Genomic DNA, 19,553 nt, shown 5'->3' on the forward strand with positions numbered 1-19,553 from the left:
CTCAAAATAACATTGAAATTGGAGAAGCAGGGTTTAAAATCAAAACACAGACTATTTATGTACACAAAATGAGTTTTTATTTAATCCTATTTTGTTTTAGTAATAAGGAAGCAATCATCTTTTTACCACTATTTTTACGTACCATAGTAACAGTATTTTGGTGTAAAAAGTACATTGCCTGCTTAACCTTGCTATCGTAACTTTTAAGTTTAGTTATAGACAAAATTAAAATAATCTTATTGTTAAAATTGTTGGACATGGTTGATCGGAACATGTCGACGGTGCTCTCCGTGGCTCGAGCCAACCTATATTTTTTGTTTTAAATCATTTTTTCTTCTTTTTTGTACAAAATGCAGTTCATTTCACAGTCTTCATTGGCTCGTTTTATCGATCATTTCATCATCAATTCCCATAATTAAACCAGTGTTATATCAGTGTGTCTATTTGCTGATTGTGCACACACACAAAAAATTGTTTGGTATCGAAATCAACACCTGAGACAATCATCTGCAGATTGCTATCAAGGTTGTAGGTAATTGAGCAGTCCTCTTGAAATATAACTTTGATCTGCTGTCAAATGGGCTTGCTCAATAAAGCACGTAAAACCCATCCAACAGCTAGCTGATTACGGCCCAAGCCTCTGTTGTAAATATCTTCTGTTTGAGATACCTATTTCCGTTTGATTTGCAGTTCCAATTTGTCACATACAACGGCCAAACTGCACTTCTAGCTTATGAAAACAATGAAGGTACAATTAATACCATTGTATTACCTTGCAAGACTCACGTAAAAAAAAGAGAAAAGAAAAAAAGGAGATAATCGCGTTTTGAGGATATGCGAAATCAGCGATAGCACACAACTCTATATATTTACTATAATACTTAACACGTGAAAGAAATTGACTGCACCGTTCGGGCGGTTTGTTCGCGCGTCGCTTTCATCCTATTTTTATCTTCGTCTTGTCAACTAGTTATTAAATAATGTTATTATTACTATGAAGATTATTATTATTATTACTATTATTATCATTATTATTAAGTGAAATACAAATTTATACACAAGAGTTGGGCTATTTTTTGTTACTTTGATGGTTTTATGCACTGCTGTATATTATGTTAATATGGGTGAACGCAAATGAAAAACTATTGCTGTTGACCATTTTTGATGGGTTGTTTGCGCTGCTGTTGGCGGGGTTTAATGGAATGATGATTCGTCGAGTTGTGAGATTTGTTATGGGGCGGGAAATCTGAAACAAATAAAATAACATTTGAAATTTGTCGACTTGTTTGGTTTTCTTCGGACAATGAATGTCGATTTTGATGTTTCTTTAATAAATTTCGCCTGTTGACTAACTAGAAGACAGGTGTTCTGTACAGTGCCTAACATAAGGAAGGATCCCTGAAGTACTCCCATTCCTGATTTCGGCTGACTTACTGAACAGCAATTTGGTTGTGATCATCTCGTTGAAAGAGTGCCCAGGGGAAACTTGCCTCAAATTAAGAGATTGGACACGGAGCCGTCAAACCAAAAAATATAAATAACACTCACCAGCGGTTACAATACAATTTCTGTACTGTGGTTGCAACTTAAGATTTCCTTAGTAAGGTTGGTGCCTTTGGTTCTGGCGACCGCCACCCCTCTGCTTGCCGCCGTAGCCTGAGCCTCCTGAAACACACGCACGGCACACTGTTAGCCCACGTGATCGAAACCTCACAACAATCCTTCCACCGATCTCAGATATTTGAAAAAAAATCTATTCAACAAGAATCTGGTTAACTCTACCACACGCACACAGTGACAACCAGATAAACTAAAATAATAATCTTATGAAAGAGACTAGCACGATAACAAAGGCAATAGAAATACTACATAGAGGCTACAGGCTAAGGTAGTAAGCTTTCGGCTGTGTTCCTATTTAAGTGAGAATGTTCTCCCACTTTGTACATTTCTGGCCTAAATCGATCAACTTAAATAAATTTCAATTTCGTATCACAAATCGGAATTCAATGGCAATTATTGATATGGGTCATGTGTTGCAAATACAAGTGCAGTAAAAAATAATTTGCAACATGACATCATACGACGTCCCATTTGGAATTCCGATCTGCTCACTGAAATATCAATCACCTTACAGTTTTCATATATTTCCCCATTGATGATAGAACAGAGGATGATCCCAAGCCTACAGATTTTCAAATACCAATGAGTCCGCTGATGATGAAGACACTAGAAAATGCTAAATCAAACCTGAATAGAGATGATTATCATTAATTGTTGCCGGTTACTCATGTTTGGTCAACTTATTGGAGACTCAGATTAAATTGGAACACAGCTAAAGAGGATGAACGGAGCCATAGAACAATAATTTGACAACTTTGTCAATTGTTATATAAGTATCTCTTAAGTGCATTGAGTACATTTGTATTCCAGACTTATAATCTTGCAGAACTGGTGAACATACCCATCTGTTTGTACAAACTTTGAACTCAACTGTTCAGTAGTCCCAAAAAATGGATCTAATGATTTTTAAATCAAACTGCAGAAAACAATTCTAAAAATCAACTGAACCGAACTCAAAAACACTCAAATACTTCAAAAATCAAACTTCAATTTAAAAAAGAATTCTGCAATTGACAATGATGACAATGCATGCAGTCTTGTGCATCTGTGTTCATTCCAAGCATTTATCATCGAACTCATTGTTTAAACTTGTAACATTTCAGTGTAGCTGAAGATCATTATTGAATGATTGAATGAACACTACAAATGATTATTGAACAGGTTTTCTGTGAAAAAAAATATATATAAGATTTTTACAATAAACCCATGGTAAATGCACACAGTAATGGTTGTCATGAGGATGAAGTTTTCTGTCGAGTGTGTCTAACATATTGCAATAAGAATTCCAACATAGTACACACAATTATTGGAAGTGTTATTTATAAATTCAAAATATACGAGTATATCAGTGTAAATGCATCACAAAAGTCGTGGCGTTTTAGAACAACCAAGAGCAATCCAAATTTAGTTAGGTCCTTAAATGATTTTTTAGTTTCTATTCAAGTATGGTATAGGTACCATATGAAATACCACTAACAATTTGCATGGGCTGCTTTTTCGTAGCTGTGGACAGTATTCAGAGACTATATTCAACCACAACAAGCACTGTAATTATGATCATTGACATCCAGAAGACACGATCACTCTAGGTCCAAACTTTTTGGAACCACTACGAGTGGATACCTATTTTTTAAATAGGTGTTGATGAGGTATGAATCATAATCGGTTGTCGTTTGTTTGCAGTATATAGTCGTCAATTTCTAAATGTGTCGTCTAACACAAGAAGTACACCTCAACGATATCGCAAATCATTTATCAACTCAGGTAAAGATAAATTTCACACTTTGATTAAGGTTTTAAAATATAGTCTTGGAACATTGGAACCACTAACTATGGTGTTAATTGCATCGTAAGAAATCTTAAATTCTTCAAGAACTGAAGTACATGTCGTATCTTGATTTTCCAGACTGGAAACCAGAGTTTTGAAAGTCTACTAATTGTCAATCTTAGCAAGCACAAAAACGGAGCGAGGAAATCAATGAATGTCTGAATGGAATAAAGGAATTCAACACAATCAACAAAAAAGGAACGCTATTGCGTACCTTTCCCGCGTGCACCACCTCGCCCACCACTGTAGCCACCATCGTAACTACCACCGCCATAGCCATAGCCGTCTGCTTTTCATGGAACACATGGTATAAGTAATCCAGTCAGCATCACTGTACCGTTTCAAAATTACTTCTGGAGTAATGCTTTCATAGATAACGATTACGTAACTATAGATTTTTTATGTCATGATTGAAGTCATATAGGAACTGTGCATAATTTTTCTTTTTTAACAATAAAAAAAACGATATGTTATCTCTACTAATTTGGAATCGATGAATTAAATACGTTCTGTTGATAAAAACACACGCTGCTAAATTGTGATTATCCCCCAAAATTTGTTAACACAATCTCATTTTGTTGTTGATTAAATTTTTACAATGATCTTCAGTACCTATAAAAGTTTATGAATAGAATATAAAGACGATTTTCTTTCCTCACAGTATACACGTTCACAGCGTAGTTGTGATACATGTGACTAGTAATTACCAAAATTCATTTTTCCCCAGAAAACCTTACCAATCTTTCATTACGCAATCGTTTTCAAATATAGAAACATCATTGAAGATACTTGTGATGTATTTACTTTTCAATCGGTATACTCTACATCTATGGTGCTAAAGTGAAAGATATGACATGCAACATTGTGCCATTGATATTTTGCAAGACAAAAACTAGAATCTTTGATTAGATGCTCACATTTGAACAACTACAGATAGGAATATTATCATATACAAATGTAACTGTTCATTTTTTCAAGTTACTGTAAGGTCTATTTGTTGATGAATACACTCTGATTGGTATTTCAGTAATTTTTACAAGTGAATTTGAACTTTGAATGTTCAGAAAATTCAAAATAAACGAAAATGTTTCATATTGCTTTAGTGCAGTGTGGTGTGCTGGTCTATCGTCAATGTATTCAACCAGGTCAAATTTCATGTATCAAGTTCAGTTTATGTTAAAAGGCTGGATGACAATGTTTCGAATTTCAAATTGTGGCTAATGGTTCTGAATTCTATTGAATTAGATTTTGATTGGTTTTACTAAATCATTTACGATACGTCTGGCTTGTTGGGACAAGTTTAAAACAATCAAAATACATACTTGGCTTATGTACCAACAGAGAATTGTAAATCAAAAGTACTGTTAAAACGTTTATATTTTACGGGGGCATTAAAGATGCTCTGACCGCTTCAAAATGATGATACTTAGTTTCGTGAAAGCTACACTTTCGTTTTGAATGAACTTCTCTAGAAACGATACATGTGATTATTTGGCAGAGAGTGGCCAACGCGTTTTTAAAGCGGTTAACAAATTTCCAATAACCCCTAAACAGAAAGCATGTATTCGGCTAACCATTTCATGAAAAATGAGATGTGATGACGAGTTGCAAACAGACATGCATTATTGGATAATGACAGGACTGAAATGCGGGAACGAGAGGATATTGCATGTTGTACTTGGTATTATCCTGTACACTTTCTTTTTATATTTACCGTATATTTGGTTTCTATATAATTATGTTACAGTGATTGCGTGGATTTGAAGTCAGTGAGTCTGCAGAATTTTGGAAAAAAGATATTACAAACAATAAATTCCACCTATTCACTGACATCAATCAGTGAACGTATGAAAGATAGAAAATTGAGAACAAAAAATTAATAACAAAAAATATTATCACGAGTGTTGAATATTCATGAAGTTAATAATAAACGTATCAATCTAATGTCATTTAAAATTTCGATAGTCCAAGGAAAAGGAATAAGAAATTCATCAGATTGGGGTGGCGAAATATATGCACTAATCAAATATAGTCGCACAAAGTATAGCTCAATGCGTTGAACGCGCCGTTGGATTGAATTAATCAGAAAATAGTCAGAGCTCATCTGTCTTCACACTTTCACTGTTACATATTATATTTTCCTATAGGATATTGTTAATGAGTTATATATTCATTCATTTTATAGCATATCAAGTAAATATATCATAACAAGGCATCAAAGAATATAACGATATAACGCATTTAAGTTAGTTGGTCACAGTGTAACACGATGGCTGATGCCAAAAGAGTAGTACAACAAATTGTTTGTTATGTTCTCTACTCCAATCTCTTTAGGTAAATTAAATACATATATACATACATCTTCTGTTGATGTATAAAGAAATAAAAAAAAAAGAAAAAGAATTCACATCGATTTAAAATCATGAAAAGAGGAAACAAAATCAATAAATAAACACATCAACAAAAAGTGTCTGAAGGTATTCTAAAAAAAATGTGAGCATAATTCAGCACCATGTCAATAAGTTTATCGTGATTATCTGATCTCTTTTCACAGCTAATCATGAGGCTACATGCTGAAATGTGTACCGACTCGATCATAAGTTAGGTACATAGATATAACAAGGTTCAGCGATATTTGAAGAGAATTTAAAACCTATTTGGATAGTGGGATCAAAGCCTGATGAGGCTTTGTTCACGTATTAATATAAATATTGTGTTGTATATTCGTTAAGATATAGTCTGCTGAACCCAAAATCATTTGCCTCTCTGAAAGAGCACTATATACAGAGCAGACGCGCATCAGCCATGTTGTTCCACCACCATTTCAAGAGTCCAACAGAAAGTTTTTCCATGTAAGTGATCGATACAGTAAATCGTAACGTAACTACAGCGGATAGGAACAATCTGTCATAACTATATCCGTGATACGAAAGAGACAAAGAAAAAAAAAATCAAATAACATTAAATAACCTTTCACAATCGCCATATTTCTATCTGGATACATAGAATTATCCTGTTCAAAATCGTCTCGATATACAAATTTTCTTCGTCATATAAATCGACCAACTATAGCGTCTGCCGCGTATTTAGTGCTTCAATTAATGGCCTGTCAGTAGTGAAAGCAAAGTCAATGAATAAATAAATAAATAAATAAGTTTGTCGACAAGGAACCATGTAAATTTATTAATAATTTAATAGTCAATATTACCGTATCCGCTGTAGTCGTAGCCACCATAACCGCCATAACCACCGCCATAATAGTCGTATCCACCTCCGTAACCATCATAGCCACCTCCATATCCTCCCTGGCCATAGCCGCCGCCATAACCACCTCCATAACCACCCTGACCCCATCCGCCCTGACCACCAAATCCTCGCCCTCTGCCTCCGCGACCTCCACGTCCTCCGCGACCGCCGGCACCGCTGCCACGCATACCACCCATTCCGTCAGGTTTGGGAGTAGCTTTCTTCACGTCAACCTAAATGAAAAAACCACTCGTAAGAGTCGAGAATCGAAAGAATTTCTATCGTACGTCGAAATCTAATTCTAGAGGAGCGCTAGTTCAAGTTGACTCAGGAGGATTTAGAAATCTACTGCGTTTGTTTCCAAGAAACCCTTATTCAATGCCAAATCTTTGGTTCATTATTATTGCTTGTGAGTGTCTACAATTATTTCTAAATGAGTAAGCTCAGCATCTTATTAAATAATCTCACATGACAGTGTCATTCTGCCATCCGAAGGTGTCCTAAGATAACTACATCATTGCTTACAACGTTCGTGTTAACATTTTTGGATAAACATGATTGCATGTGTACGTAATAATGCACATCAGGAGATTCAAGGATTAAAAGAAAGATACCATATCTAATTCAGTTTGATCATGATCCGATCATTTTGTCTAAAAAGAACTTCGCAGTTTGTACGAGACAGAATTAGGATAATGCATACCTCTTTTCCATTTATCGTTTGTTTGGGTGTCTTCAGCAGCTCATTGACTACTTGTTCAGATTCAAATGTGATGAAACAGAACCCTTTCCTTTGATTCTTTGTTTTGTCAAATGGCATCTCTACTTCAACGATCTGCAACGAAAGAAAAAATTCTGTAAATATAATCTGGTATAGGTGTAAACTAGCACGAGTTTCAAGAATGAAATATATTATCAGATCAAGTAATCGTCACTTTTTCTCAGTAGCAGAACTGACTAAAATTTGGTTTCATCATACCATGTTTGTTCACGCTTTTGGAAGTATCCCCAAACGAAAATGTATTTTTTACTATCAGCACTTTTACCAACCTACAATCTAATCAAACCCAAGATAACGTCACAAGTTAAGTTCTTGGTTGATCTTCAACTATTCTTTAGATGAATGAAGGTTTTAATCATACTTACCGAACCAAATTGGGAGAAGAAATTCTTGATGTCATCATCAGTCAGTTCTGTGGAAAGACCTCCAACAAAGATTTTGCCATGTCGAGCTTTAGCTTTTTTGGGATCTACTTTTTTGTTGTTTATCACATGTTCCCCAGCAGCCATGATCTATGACAAAATGTACAAAATTTTGTTAGGAAAGATATAAATTGCGCAAAAATGCAGATTATGATTTCTGAGTAATCCTCAGTTGTCAAGGTTTTCGTCACTTGCACTCAGTAGCAGAACTGACTATTTGATATCATCACGATAATTATTCATTAATACGGCTCAAAGAGAATTGGCACGGAAAAATTACATTGAACTACTGTCAAATGATATCCAGGGTAAATAGATTAATTACCCTGTCTAGGGATTCAGCTCGGGCAAATACTATGAATGCAAATCCTCGAGAACGTCCGGTGTTTGGATCTGTCTTGACATTGATGCTTTCAATGTCACCGTATGAACCAAAATGATCCCTGAGCTCCTCTGCAAATGAAACAAGAAACATACGTTGAAAACTAAGGACCGGAATTCACAAATTTTGGTCATTGTTGTTTGGAATTTAAAATATGCTCAGAATTTTCCACAATGATCTCACATAACAGTGCCATTCTGTTATCCGAAGGTGTCCTAAGGAATAAAACATCACTGCAGACGACTTCTCAATTTATACAACATTTTACAATATTTTGTTACTTTCTACGAGCCGTACCATAAACTTCAGAATTTATCTTTGTCGTGTTACTTCAGTTTGAATATGCATTTTTATTTAATGAATCAAAAGCCAAAATGAAGTATACTCACTGTCAGTAGTTTCCCAACTGAGCCCACCAACGAATAATTTTCTGCGGATGAGAGAAAGACAAAAGATGTTAGATTAATTGTAATTCATATGCAAACAGGGTCTAATTTCTAAGCTGGGAAATCGCCCAGAAAAATTGTACAATAAATAGTTTACAAAATGATTTTTCTTAAGCTTGTGATATTTTGATGTCAGCAAAGCAAATGTATCTCCGCATACTGTGCAGAAAAAAAATCTGCAATAGAAATAATGAAAGGTACCTAGCAAGGCAGTATTTATAATTTGTTCTTTCAAAAAACTTAGGCGATTGATAAAAAAGAAAAAGGAAACAGAAACACACGTGCTTTTTGTATAAATTAAACTTTTAACCCAAAATACATCATTTTTCTGTGGCTACTATCGTACTTTTTGAACAAAATAGTAAATTCTCTTGTTTTTGGCATTGTGTATTATTTCTTTGGGACAATTATTACTTTTTCTCCAAAATCAAATTTGTGAATGGATTAACGATAATAAAGTTTCTATGTACCTATCATTGAGAGACTCCTGGTTAGCTCCACCTGACCTGCAAAGTAATTCAATGTTTTTATTTTACTAAAGGAATTTCAGATTATACACTAGATACTAAAATCAATTGCGATTAATTTTAATTGTATTTTAATTTCTCAGATTAAAACATGACTTGACAAGAAAAGAAATGCTTTGATTTAACCCCTGGAAGTATCTAGAATAACTGTAAAAACGTCAAATACTTTATTTTTATAGTTTTACGAAGTACTAATTACACAATATATAAATTTGCATAGGGCTAATATCGGAAACGGGGTAATATGGGCAACTTTCAAAACATTACTATGAAATAGAAAATTTATTAGATATATATCATATGGAAAAATTATACATACATATATGTATGTATATGTTTAAATTATTTCGATGTTAGTATACAGGCAGCCTATGTAACTCTACACCTTAATTTTGAAAAAGTGTTTGGAAGAGAAAAAAAAGAGAAAAAATATTCCAATGGTTCGTAAGACTAACAAAGTACGATCCTCGCATGTAAGAAACAAGTTGTAATCATTTGTTGTAAAAAATGAAAATATCAAATGTACAAGAATGCTGTTCTAGACGCAATTCAAATTTTCACATGTGCATGTGCCAATTCATGAAACATCTAAAAAGTGCTGAGCAATGACGAAAAACTTGGAAAAAAAAAAACACATGGAAAATAGTGCGCTGAGCGAAATTTTCACAATTAGTGAAACCCGAGCAATAGTTACAACTCCAGTTGACATACAGCTGCGCCTAAAGGAAACAAGATTCAACTTTTCCAAGGTGGACTATGATCGCTGATTAGCCCAAATAATTGGTAATTGGTAGATAGGTACTGCAACTCGATTGAAAAGCTAAAAAAATCGTTTATTATTTTAATCATTTGTTATTTTTAAGTCATGATATATATTCTCTCTCTTTAGTTAAATCAAGTTGTGATATTTTATATCGATATCTCTCTCTGTGTGTTGATTATCTGTATTGAGATATTTTTTGTTTATATCATCTAGGGCTGGTGATAAATACCGTGGGCACCAGTCACTCGCCGGTATTCAGTTGTTGGTCGGGTCACGGTTAGCCAGTTGCGAGCCGCCCGCCATAATTGCACTCAGTCGATTGCCACCTGCAGACCAAGCCAGATAAACTGGGTTAATGGCATTTCGACCTATCGAAGATGTTCACATTTTCCCTAGTGACTCTGTGCTTTGGTCACGCCCAAACTGTATTTGGAATTGACATCGGACTCGTTGAAATTGACATCAGATCAGATCAGAATTGACTCTACGCGTGACCCAGCAGACAAGTGTGTGTGACTCTGATTCAATTTGACTCGACTCGACACAACTCGACTTCCAGTGCTTGTGCTGATGGACTTGAACTTGACACGTTGACTTCTTGCAATTATGATAGAATTCAATTCTTAAGGCTTCGTTCACTGATCCCAGGTAAAGATACTGGTCAATTATTAATAATTGACCCCAATCTGATAAGCGCTGTGAAAAATTCAAGTAGATTCTTGGCTGGCCAAAAGTGGAATCAAAACAAAGTTATATATCTACTATAAAGAAATATTATAATTAATACCAATGTACAAATTTAGTAACAAACAATTTACAGTTCCTTATTAATTATAATTAAGTACAGTTCATTAACAGTAGAGGAAAATAGAATTTACACAGTTACAATTTTTCATACAATAGTAAACCTCGTAAAACCACAATTACCAACTAATAAGTTATCAATATTCAGTATCATGATATTTCATAGTTACCTTGATTTATTTGGCTAGTTTTAATTTTTTCAAAATTTCTACACAATAGAATATTGGAGCGCCGGCTGTCAGCCTTTTTTTGCTGCATTTAGTACTTTACTCGCGACCCACTGACGTACACCGTTTGTACTTTGCAAATTTACAGGTAAGAAATTGTAACCCAACAGCAATTGGCTTGATTAAAAATTCTCGTTTTTCGTCGTTAATTTAAACAAAATTAAAAAAGAACAGCACACCAATAAATGCTCTGGTTGATCCTGACAATATGACATACTTTCATTCATACAGCAAAAATGTATTCCGAAAATCAACTAAACTTTAACAGCAATCTGAATCGAAAAACACATAACAAATTTCTAAAAGTAAGTGCATCTCCCATAAGTTTCTGATCACATGAAAAATAAATTCAATTGCAACACTTGGTTTATTCTATTAGCTAGTTTGTCACATAAGGGCTACAACTTCTTAACCTGTACATGAACGATCAAAAGATAAGATTATAGGATGCTTACCCATCTTACTAACGTGCCCCGAACTTTAACTTTATTTATGAAACCAAAGCTGTAGGGAATTAGGGGATGTGAGAAATATATTGGGCCTAAGGCTCAATAAATCACCTTCAAAAATGATAGAAAAAAACACAATCTATTTACAGAGCATCGCGCGCAATTATTTTACTGCTAAGTGCTGGAAATCATCCTGTTCAAGGTCTCGTTACGCTGAAAATGTAAAAGTTACGCCGCAAATGGACATGAATGCTTACAAACTAATTTAACAAAGAGATTCATTGCGTGTTACATCCATGTGAACAATCAACTAGGCTATCCACTGCGAGTTTGTCACAAAAATTGACGTATAGTAATCCGCAACAAAGGAAACCCAAGCCAACTACCCGCCATTTTAAGTGTGCGGGCGCGTCCGCGGCTTTAGCCGGCGACTCCATTTTTTTTTCCTCTGATCATTTACATAATTAAGGTATATTTGTTCGTAAGCGTTTAAAAATATACACCCAAAAACATTCTGAAAATATTATACTCTCAAAGGGTGTACACAATTTCGAAGGGAAATGCTCATATAATGTAGATGGAACCGGATATTTTTTAACAGCGTTGTGCAGCCTGGAACTCCCCTCCATATTGCTTTTTATATCAACGATCAACCGAGGGAATAAGAACGAAATAATTGAGAGGTCTGCACTTAACGACGGTAAAAAAAATAGTAAGTCTTCTACAGCTGCAGCACAGATTTACGTTTGCAAGAAAAATAACATGAAGTGTTTATCTGTACCGTGTTGTTGTGTACTGTAGTTTGGTCAAATTTACCTGTCCTCCTGAGATTCCTGGCCATTTTCTGTGGCGTCACCACCGCCGTTTTCGGTGTCACCGTTCTGTTCAAAGCTCTGATCGGCGATGTCTTCGCTGAAGTCCTTGTTCTCCTGATCGGCCATCGTATTTTATTTATTATTAGATATTTAATTCGAAAATATCGACTTATGAACTACACGAGCTAACACCACTTCACGTCCGAACCGCTTGGCTGCCGAATGGAGAAGACAGATTTAAGGGGTCAGGGAAATGGAGGTAGTGCGTCATGCGACGCGCGCAGGGTATTCTGGGTAATGTTGGCAGAGCAACAGCCAATAATTCAGCTTCTTTAGAACCCGGTCGCGGGATAAGTGGTCGATACTCGCCGATGAAGGGGGATAACGCCACGAAGTGGGGAAAAACTGAGGGGTGATTACCAATCGGATTGCTCCCGCGCAGGATAAAGTGGTATCGTCATTTCCCAAGATTCCCGCGCACGCTAGCAGCCGGCGCACGCTGACTACAGAATACCGAGCGGGAAATCAATACCGCATGGGCATCTCCCGCGCGATGAATGTTTTTTACTTATTGTTCGCATCCTCTTATCGAGACGAGCGGAGATAACACTTTAGGAAACTTACCGATTCACACTATTATCTTTGGCATCCGACGTAACACTCACGCCTTGCATTTTGATCTTTGAAACAAGAAAGATTCGGATCACACATATCCATTTCCGTTCCCGCACGTCTGAAGGTTCAGCGTCCGGCAACAAGCCGGCTTTTTTAAGGTCCATCGTCGAGAGAATGCAGATGCATGGCTAGAATGATATTTCAGAAAGAACTTGTATCGGAGATGTCTTTCAGTATCGTTCGCACGATTATTTCTTTCCCCATGCAGCTCTGAAATTCGAAATGCCTTACAGGTTGCGTCAGCGTTGATGAATAGTTACGTACTACATCGATAACTTGTATTACATCACTGGATTTTGTGACGGAGGAATTTAATGCAATCAACAGCTAACTGACTCGATAGGGTTTGAGACCACGCACTTTAGCATTGACCCATTGAGAACCAATGTGAAAATAAAAAAATCAAGATTGAGTCCGTGTTTACCCCTGTTTACCATTCCCTTTCCCACCGAAAGAAAAACAATTTTAGATCATGGATGAGGACAGCAGAATCGTGCTTCATCGAGTCGCGTTTCAAACACACTATGAACGTGGTTACGAGATGGAAAATCCGATGCGTAATTTTTTCTCTCAAATTATTTTCCACGTGTTTTACTATGGCTGATTTTTTTTTACCTGCATTGGAAATGTCAAATTTTTAATATCCACGCACTAATTATGAAAAATTCTGGCTAAATCCAAATTGAGAATATCAATATGCCAGAAGGAAAGAAAGTAGGGTATTTCAAAGAAATGTCACCCCGTAGGATTAGGAATTGTACAATGTTTGTAATTATAGAACCTGAAACTACGAGATGTTTGGCGAACATGCAACAAAATCAGGGCGGCAATATTCCGGGTAGGGACCAACCTTTGGGACTACTACAAACCCTTGGACCCTAACAATAATGGCCTCATCTCAGGTATAATACTGGTTCCCTGTGTTGGCGACGGGGTGTCGGAAAATCCCAACCCTTGTGATTTGTTTCCTACGACCACCCTCACGAAATAGCATATTTTGGCATGTATTTCCGATTCAAAAGTCCTGCCACTTGCTAATGTTCTTTCGGCGATATTTTAGGAAAATTCATGAAATCCATTCGTGCAAATATAGAGTAGACTCATTATAGCAACTTCGTAGCAACTCTCAGTAACGCAAAGCACTTCCACTCTAAATCGAAGCATCGATCATTGGGATTACTACATTTATATCCGAGGAGATATACCGTGATGAAACAGACGGTTTACCTGATAATCCACAATGAGAATATGGCCAAGTAGTTATCATACCTTTACGAATGTATACATATATGTATACATGCATCTGACATCCCTGATTCGACTGATTCTCCTTATGTCCATTGATATCATTGTAGAACCCTATCATACATGCGTATATCAAATCACACTACTAAAGGTATCGTCAAGTTAGATTGTTCATGTATGTATCTATTCCTGTAATACTTAGAAAACGCGTTATTTCATACGCGATATAAAAGCGCTTCCACTGCGATTAATATTACAATTATGATGATATAAGTCGATCAAATAATTGTACGCATATATCATCCCATACAGGAGATTGAACTATACGCAATCTCAGCATGCTCAGTCCAAACATACCTGTATGTATATTCTTTTAACTCTTTTGTAATATTTATTATTACATAGAATCAAAGTTCGTATCGGTCTTGGCCGGACCACTTCGAGGACCGATCGGTCTCTCAGATCAAGAAATTGGCGACTTAGCTGATTATTTCCGGATTCAAGATGGGAGAATTTTGTACAGTCAATTCTGTGAAGTTATTCATGACAGTGGTTAGTATATTTATACCATATGTAGTACGTACAAGTTCGACACGATTCTTTCAACATTAAAAAAAGTATTCCATCCATAATAAGTGACCGATCTTTTAGCCAAAGTTCAAAATTATGTAGCGCACTTTCATCATTAAGGCAGACATCTGCTGCCGCAATATAAAGACTATTGTTCGCCAGCTGACGTTTTGAAATTGTCGACAGAAAGTATTATTCATGTCGCACATAGTGTTGTAAAATAACTGATTCATAAATGCAGTATTGGTTGGAACAGATCTGTGAATGGCACCGGATAGCAGTACAAGTTCAATTCACAATGAAGTAGCGACGAATTAATCAGCGTTAAAATACTTTGACTGATTGATGAACGCGTAGAATCACAATCTTTACTCCATCGGAGTGTAACAACTTTACTTCTCATACTTTTTTTTCAGATCACGGTGCTCTACTTTGTCAATGAGAATTCTTTTTGCTACTTGTTTCCGAATCAGTTGCACTCTGTTTTTTTTTTTTTTCTTTTCTTCATCGCGGTCTAATTATTTTCTCCGAGGTGGAGCAATTCCTGAAGTAATTAAGTTGAATACATTATCACACTACATACATGCCTATCATAGACTGACCTTTCGTATAATATTTACCAATGTGCGTGTGCCGTTGGAGATATAATGCAAACATACACATACGCTCACTTGGCATGGGAGTGCACACCGCAAAGCGTATGTTCCGTACTATAATTTTTATGTGAATCACATCAGCTGACCATTACAGTTCCCGAGTTTGGTAATAACAAGCCACTAGTGACCGGTTTGGAATGGGAAGATCCTTTACACGTGAACCGGCTCAGCGGTACCGAGCACAGAAGGTTGTCTCTGATCATCACGCAAATCGCTGTCCTGATTAACAAACGGAAATTGGTCCTTCGCCCGTACTTCCAGGACTACGAGTTGGTAAGTTATACATATATACATACATATATGTATATAGGTAATTACCTTCTTTCATGTTATTATCGCACTTTGTGAAAGGCCGTATTTTTTTAATTAATACGCAAATCATTGCGTGTATGATGACACATAATTTTTCATTCATGTATCTCTTTTGTCAGGTAGCAAAAAATGCCGGAACTGTAACCCTTGCCCACTTTGCCAGGGTATTGAACTTCCTCGGCATAGTGTTAGCCGCTGATGAATTTAATTTGCTGATCAAGCGGTTCGTTAAAGACAGCTACACCGTTAATTATGTAGCCTTCGTAAAAGCTGTCGATGACGCTCAAAACTACATGGACCAGCATGGGATGTTGGGCTTGGGGGGCGTACGTTTTCACTTTTTTTTTTATTATATCCAAGTTACACAAATAACCCGTTCCACTTTAGCCTTGAGGGTGCTTCATTTTAACCTACCTTCATTACGGTCTACAGGATTTATTGGATCAATTTCCTGGAAGAATTATTACTGCGGAATTGCCTAAATTACCGAGACCAGAAATAGGCCGGGTGCTACCGGGGGAAGTATTTGGACGACAATCTGTCTTTCATCCAGTAATGGAAAAACGTAAAGAGTTGATGCCACTGATCGAGGTTCTGCAAAGAATACAACGGCACGTTTTGGAACACCGTATTCGTATAAATGAGTTTTTCAGGGTATGGAAACCCACTATTTATAAAGATGAATAATTATCAAAACCGAACGTTGCTTACTATCCCACGAAATCCTCGACTAAATCTATAGGATTTTGATCCGCTGAATTCTGGACGAGTAACATCGTCGCAATTTCGAAGAGCTCTTGATGGAATGCAGGTATCAGCTATGTCACGTTTGTACTTGGCAGAACCCGAAATCGATGGTATCATCGCCTTGTACAAAGACTGCAATGATCCAGATAGGATTAATTGGAGGACCTTCGAAGACGACTTGGACCAAGGTAAAATCTCCCTGCATATAGCTTCGATTCAATGGATAATTTTTGGATGGTATATATTTTACGGACCTGTATGTGCGTGTGTAATACCTATACTGTGCACAGTATTCACTGTGAAGGAACTTGACAAGCTACCAACACTGCGTATCGATCCACCCCCGAAAGAGATAGCCGAATTATGTCGAAAAGGTCAGAAGGATTGGCAATGCGAAAAACCGCCTGTAAGAGAATTGTGCGAAACGGCTTTACACCGTGTTCGACGGCGAACTGAGGAACGGGGAATTCATCTTAAGCCCTTCTTCAAGGCATACGACAAGTATAAATTTTAGAGATGCGTGTAGCTTTGAAGATGAATTTCCGATCTTTTTTTCAGGCACAATCATGGCCATGTGACGAGAAGCCAACTTCGGCAGACTATGACTACCGCTTGCATTCTCCTGTCGCGAGAGGAAACGTACGCTTTGGAACAACGTTACAATGATGAACTGGGTTTCAACTATGCCTGGTTCATCGAGGAGATGGAAGCGCGCAAGCCGGAAGTACCGTTGTATAATTCGATGCTGGAGGAAAAGAAATTATTAAACGCCGAGAAACCCATGCCGAAGGCTACTAGCGATGAAAGCAATATACTGCTGATACTCGCAAAAATCAAGGCTAAAGTAGTTCGCGAACGGATCAGGGTAGGTCGCCAATGATACTTTCTAGTTTTTGGTGCGACTGCCAATTATAACTGTCTGCTAATCCAAGTCATTCGACGTCCCGATCGCAGCTGTGTAGTGGTAATCGGTTTCTAGGTATATGCATACATGATTTTTGGCACGTCGTATGATATACACAAACAGCGTAATGAGGATATTTAAACGATGTTGGCACGCGATGCAGCTTTTAAAGTTTTGCAAATATCTGTCATAAAAATTATAAGATAACAAGCGTTTACATACTTCTCGAATGAAACAAAATAACTTGGCACGCTTGACAATTTCGTGCACTTTCGGATTTTCTCGTATTCATTTTTTTTCCTTCACAAATAGGTCAGCGAATTTTTAAAACCATTCGATCCGCGAAGAGAACTAATTATTCGGAGAGCAGATTTTATACGAGGCCTGGATCAGCTTCGTTGCAATCTTACCTGTCGGGAGATTGAGACAATTATGGAAGTCTATAAAGCACCTTTGAGGTATACTTTGAACCAGTATATAATATTGATAGGATAATCGGAAGAGAGTTGCTCAGGGATTGAAAAATTGCTTGCGTGTTATTTTTATTTACAAAAGGATGTTCAACAGACCGGATAATTGACTGGGTGTAGTTATACGATATCTCATTTATCCGAATCGAACTTGCATCGCACGATTCAATTTCTACATAAAATTCCGACGATTTGATCCTCGGAAGTCAATGGAAAAAGTATGGTGTTGAGACTAATTTAAAAGTTTACGTCTATTATTCACAGACCTAATTTTGTTGAGTACGCAAGATTCGCAGAAGCTGTTGAAGAGTCTGTAGCCATGGGATCTCTTGAGCGCGCTCCTCTTCTAGTCCCTGTACAGCATTTGCCATCGACGGCCTGTACAAGAACGTTCCTCAACTTCGAAGAGCGGCACGTTTTAGCACAAGCCATGGACAAGTTATGTGTCCGAAAAAATATCAACATGGAAGACATATTTGCGGTAAGCAGAACGCCGTATGCGTATTGCATCGACGTTCAATATTCTACACCAGCGATTCATTGGCATCTTTACAATAATCCTGGATTTGTTCGTAGGACTTTGATAAGGATAGAATTGGCTCCGTCTCCGGAGACTGCCTAACGAAAGCTTTGTCTGGAAGGAACATGCTTCATCTCATAAGTGGCGTTGAACTGCAGACTATACAAAAATGCTTCGGCATCGAACGTGGCGGGCGTTTGGAGTTTGACTATAGAGCTTTCTTACACGCTTTGTACTTGTTACAAGAAAACAAGAAGACCAATCCTCTTTGAAAAATTTGAAAACGATGCGACAAACATTCATAACATTTTATTAGGAATCTCCAATGGTCAAAGATTTGCGGTCTCGTTTTCGTGAATATCAAATACGCACGCTGCGTAGTGCGAACAACAGGACGAGTTTTTAATAGAATACAATGAATTGTTTCAATTATCTGTGATGATGAATGTGATAACTCTGTATCTGTATCAAATACATCTAGACTACGATTGAAGTTCTTTCGTAATGATAGATTTCTTGATATTATCGATGCCGCAATCATAGGTGAAGCTTGCAACTCTGGCAAGGAAAGTTGGCTCTGCAAGAACCTGGCCCGAATTTGACCGAATATCATGATTAAAATCATGAATTAGTGGCTTTTCGTAATTAGATAAAGAAACGAACTCCTCGATGTGTTCAACTGATATCTTTACCTCTATCTTTACTACCCCCTACCATTCTTTAAATATCAAAAGCCCGCGACGAGAGCGTCTACAGGTGTAGCGGAGCAATCGTATAAATATGCTACGGTACCGCCATCTGTCAATCATTGCAATCAACAGGTCTATTGTTTTCTGATCAAATCATCGAGCTTGCAAAGCTCTGTGGATCAAAAGTGACCCAAGCTTACAATTATCGACCAGAGGTCACTTAAATTAGATAAGAAATCCGATAGATGGTGAATTCTTTTTTGTGTATCGGTCACAAATTTGGTTCTAGTTACTTAGCCTTGGTGAAAATACTGTTTGCGATAAAAATAAAAGACGGACTGAAATGTTTACCGACTTTTAGTTCACTGATATCGTCGACTGATGATTGGTAGCAAGTAGCAAGTACCAATCATCAGTCAACGCTGATATGAGAAACCCGGTCTCGCATAGTGCAA

At 36.9% G+C, this 19,553-nt stretch overlaps 2 protein-coding genes across 7 annotated transcripts; one reads left to right on the top strand and one right to left on the bottom strand.

Moving 5' to 3' along the window:
• Positions 1 to 54: 54 nt before the first annotated feature.
• Positions 55 to 12,552, bottom strand: LOC105684836 (RNA-binding protein squid). Of its 6 annotated transcripts, none has more exons than XM_012398495.3 (10): positions 12,312 to 12,552; positions 9,196 to 9,231; positions 8,669 to 8,709; positions 8,223 to 8,350; positions 7,841 to 7,987; positions 7,398 to 7,529; positions 6,657 to 6,927; positions 3,663 to 3,734; positions 1,549 to 1,665; positions 55 to 1,246 (listed from the first exon to the last, which is right to left on the bottom strand). In XM_012398495.3, exons 1-9 carry the CDS (start codon positions 12,434 to 12,436, stop codon positions 1,598 to 1,600), a joined length of 1,020 nt encoding a protein of 339 aa, XP_012253918.1. In that variant the 5' UTR covers positions 12,437 to 12,552; the 3' UTR covers positions 55 to 1,246; positions 1,549 to 1,597. The 6 variants fall into 6 exon arrangements, with proteins under 6 accessions (XP_012253918.1, XP_048506388.1, XP_012253919.1 ...); XM_048650431.1 differs by having other exon boundaries at positions 3,663 to 3,737; XM_012398496.3 differs by lacking the exon at positions 3,663 to 3,734.
• Positions 12,553 to 12,701: 149 nt separating this feature from the next.
• On the top strand, positions 12,702 to 19,452 carry LOC105684778. The gene is made up of 12 exons (XM_012398407.2): positions 12,702 to 13,699; positions 13,764 to 13,887; positions 14,636 to 14,782; positions 15,551 to 15,729; positions 15,888 to 16,094; positions 16,201 to 16,422; positions 16,511 to 16,703; positions 16,806 to 17,016; positions 17,074 to 17,380; positions 17,732 to 17,877; positions 18,154 to 18,370; positions 18,466 to 19,452. The coding sequence occupies exons 1-12, from the start codon at positions 13,682 to 13,684 to the stop codon at positions 18,679 to 18,681; spliced, it is 2,187 nt and encodes a 728-aa protein (XP_012253830.2). The 5' UTR covers positions 12,702 to 13,681; the 3' UTR covers positions 18,682 to 19,452.
• The last annotated feature ends 101 nt before the right edge of the window (positions 19,453 to 19,553 follow it).

Source organism: Athalia rosae, chromosome 2 (genome assembly GCF_917208135.1).
Source record: "Athalia rosae chromosome 2, iyAthRosa1.1, whole genome shotgun sequence".
Classification (NCBI taxonomy): Eukaryota; Metazoa; Arthropoda; class Insecta; order Hymenoptera; family Athaliidae; genus Athalia; species Athalia rosae.

Coding starts and splice junctions, on each gene's coding strand:
- LOC105684836 (XM_048650431.1), bottom strand. CDS start 12,436: ATGGCCGATCAGGAGAACAAGGACTTCAGCGAAGACATCGCCGATCAG. Junction 7,530..7,840: donor TCTTCTCCCAATTTGGTTCG/GTAAGTATGATT, acceptor CTTTCGTTGCAG/ATCGTTGAAGTAGAGATGCC. Junction 6,928..7,397: donor AAACGATAAATGGAAAAGAG/GTATGCATTATC, acceptor TTTTTCATTTAG/GTTGACGTGAAGAAAGCTAC.
- LOC105684778 (XM_012398407.2), top strand. Junction 14,783..15,550: donor TGAAGTTATTCATGACAGTG/GTTAGTATATTT, acceptor TGACCATTACAG/TTCCCGAGTTTGGTAATAAC. Junction 16,423..16,510: donor GTATAAATGAGTTTTTCAGG/GTATGGAAACCC, acceptor CTAAATCTATAG/GATTTTGATCCGCTGAATTC.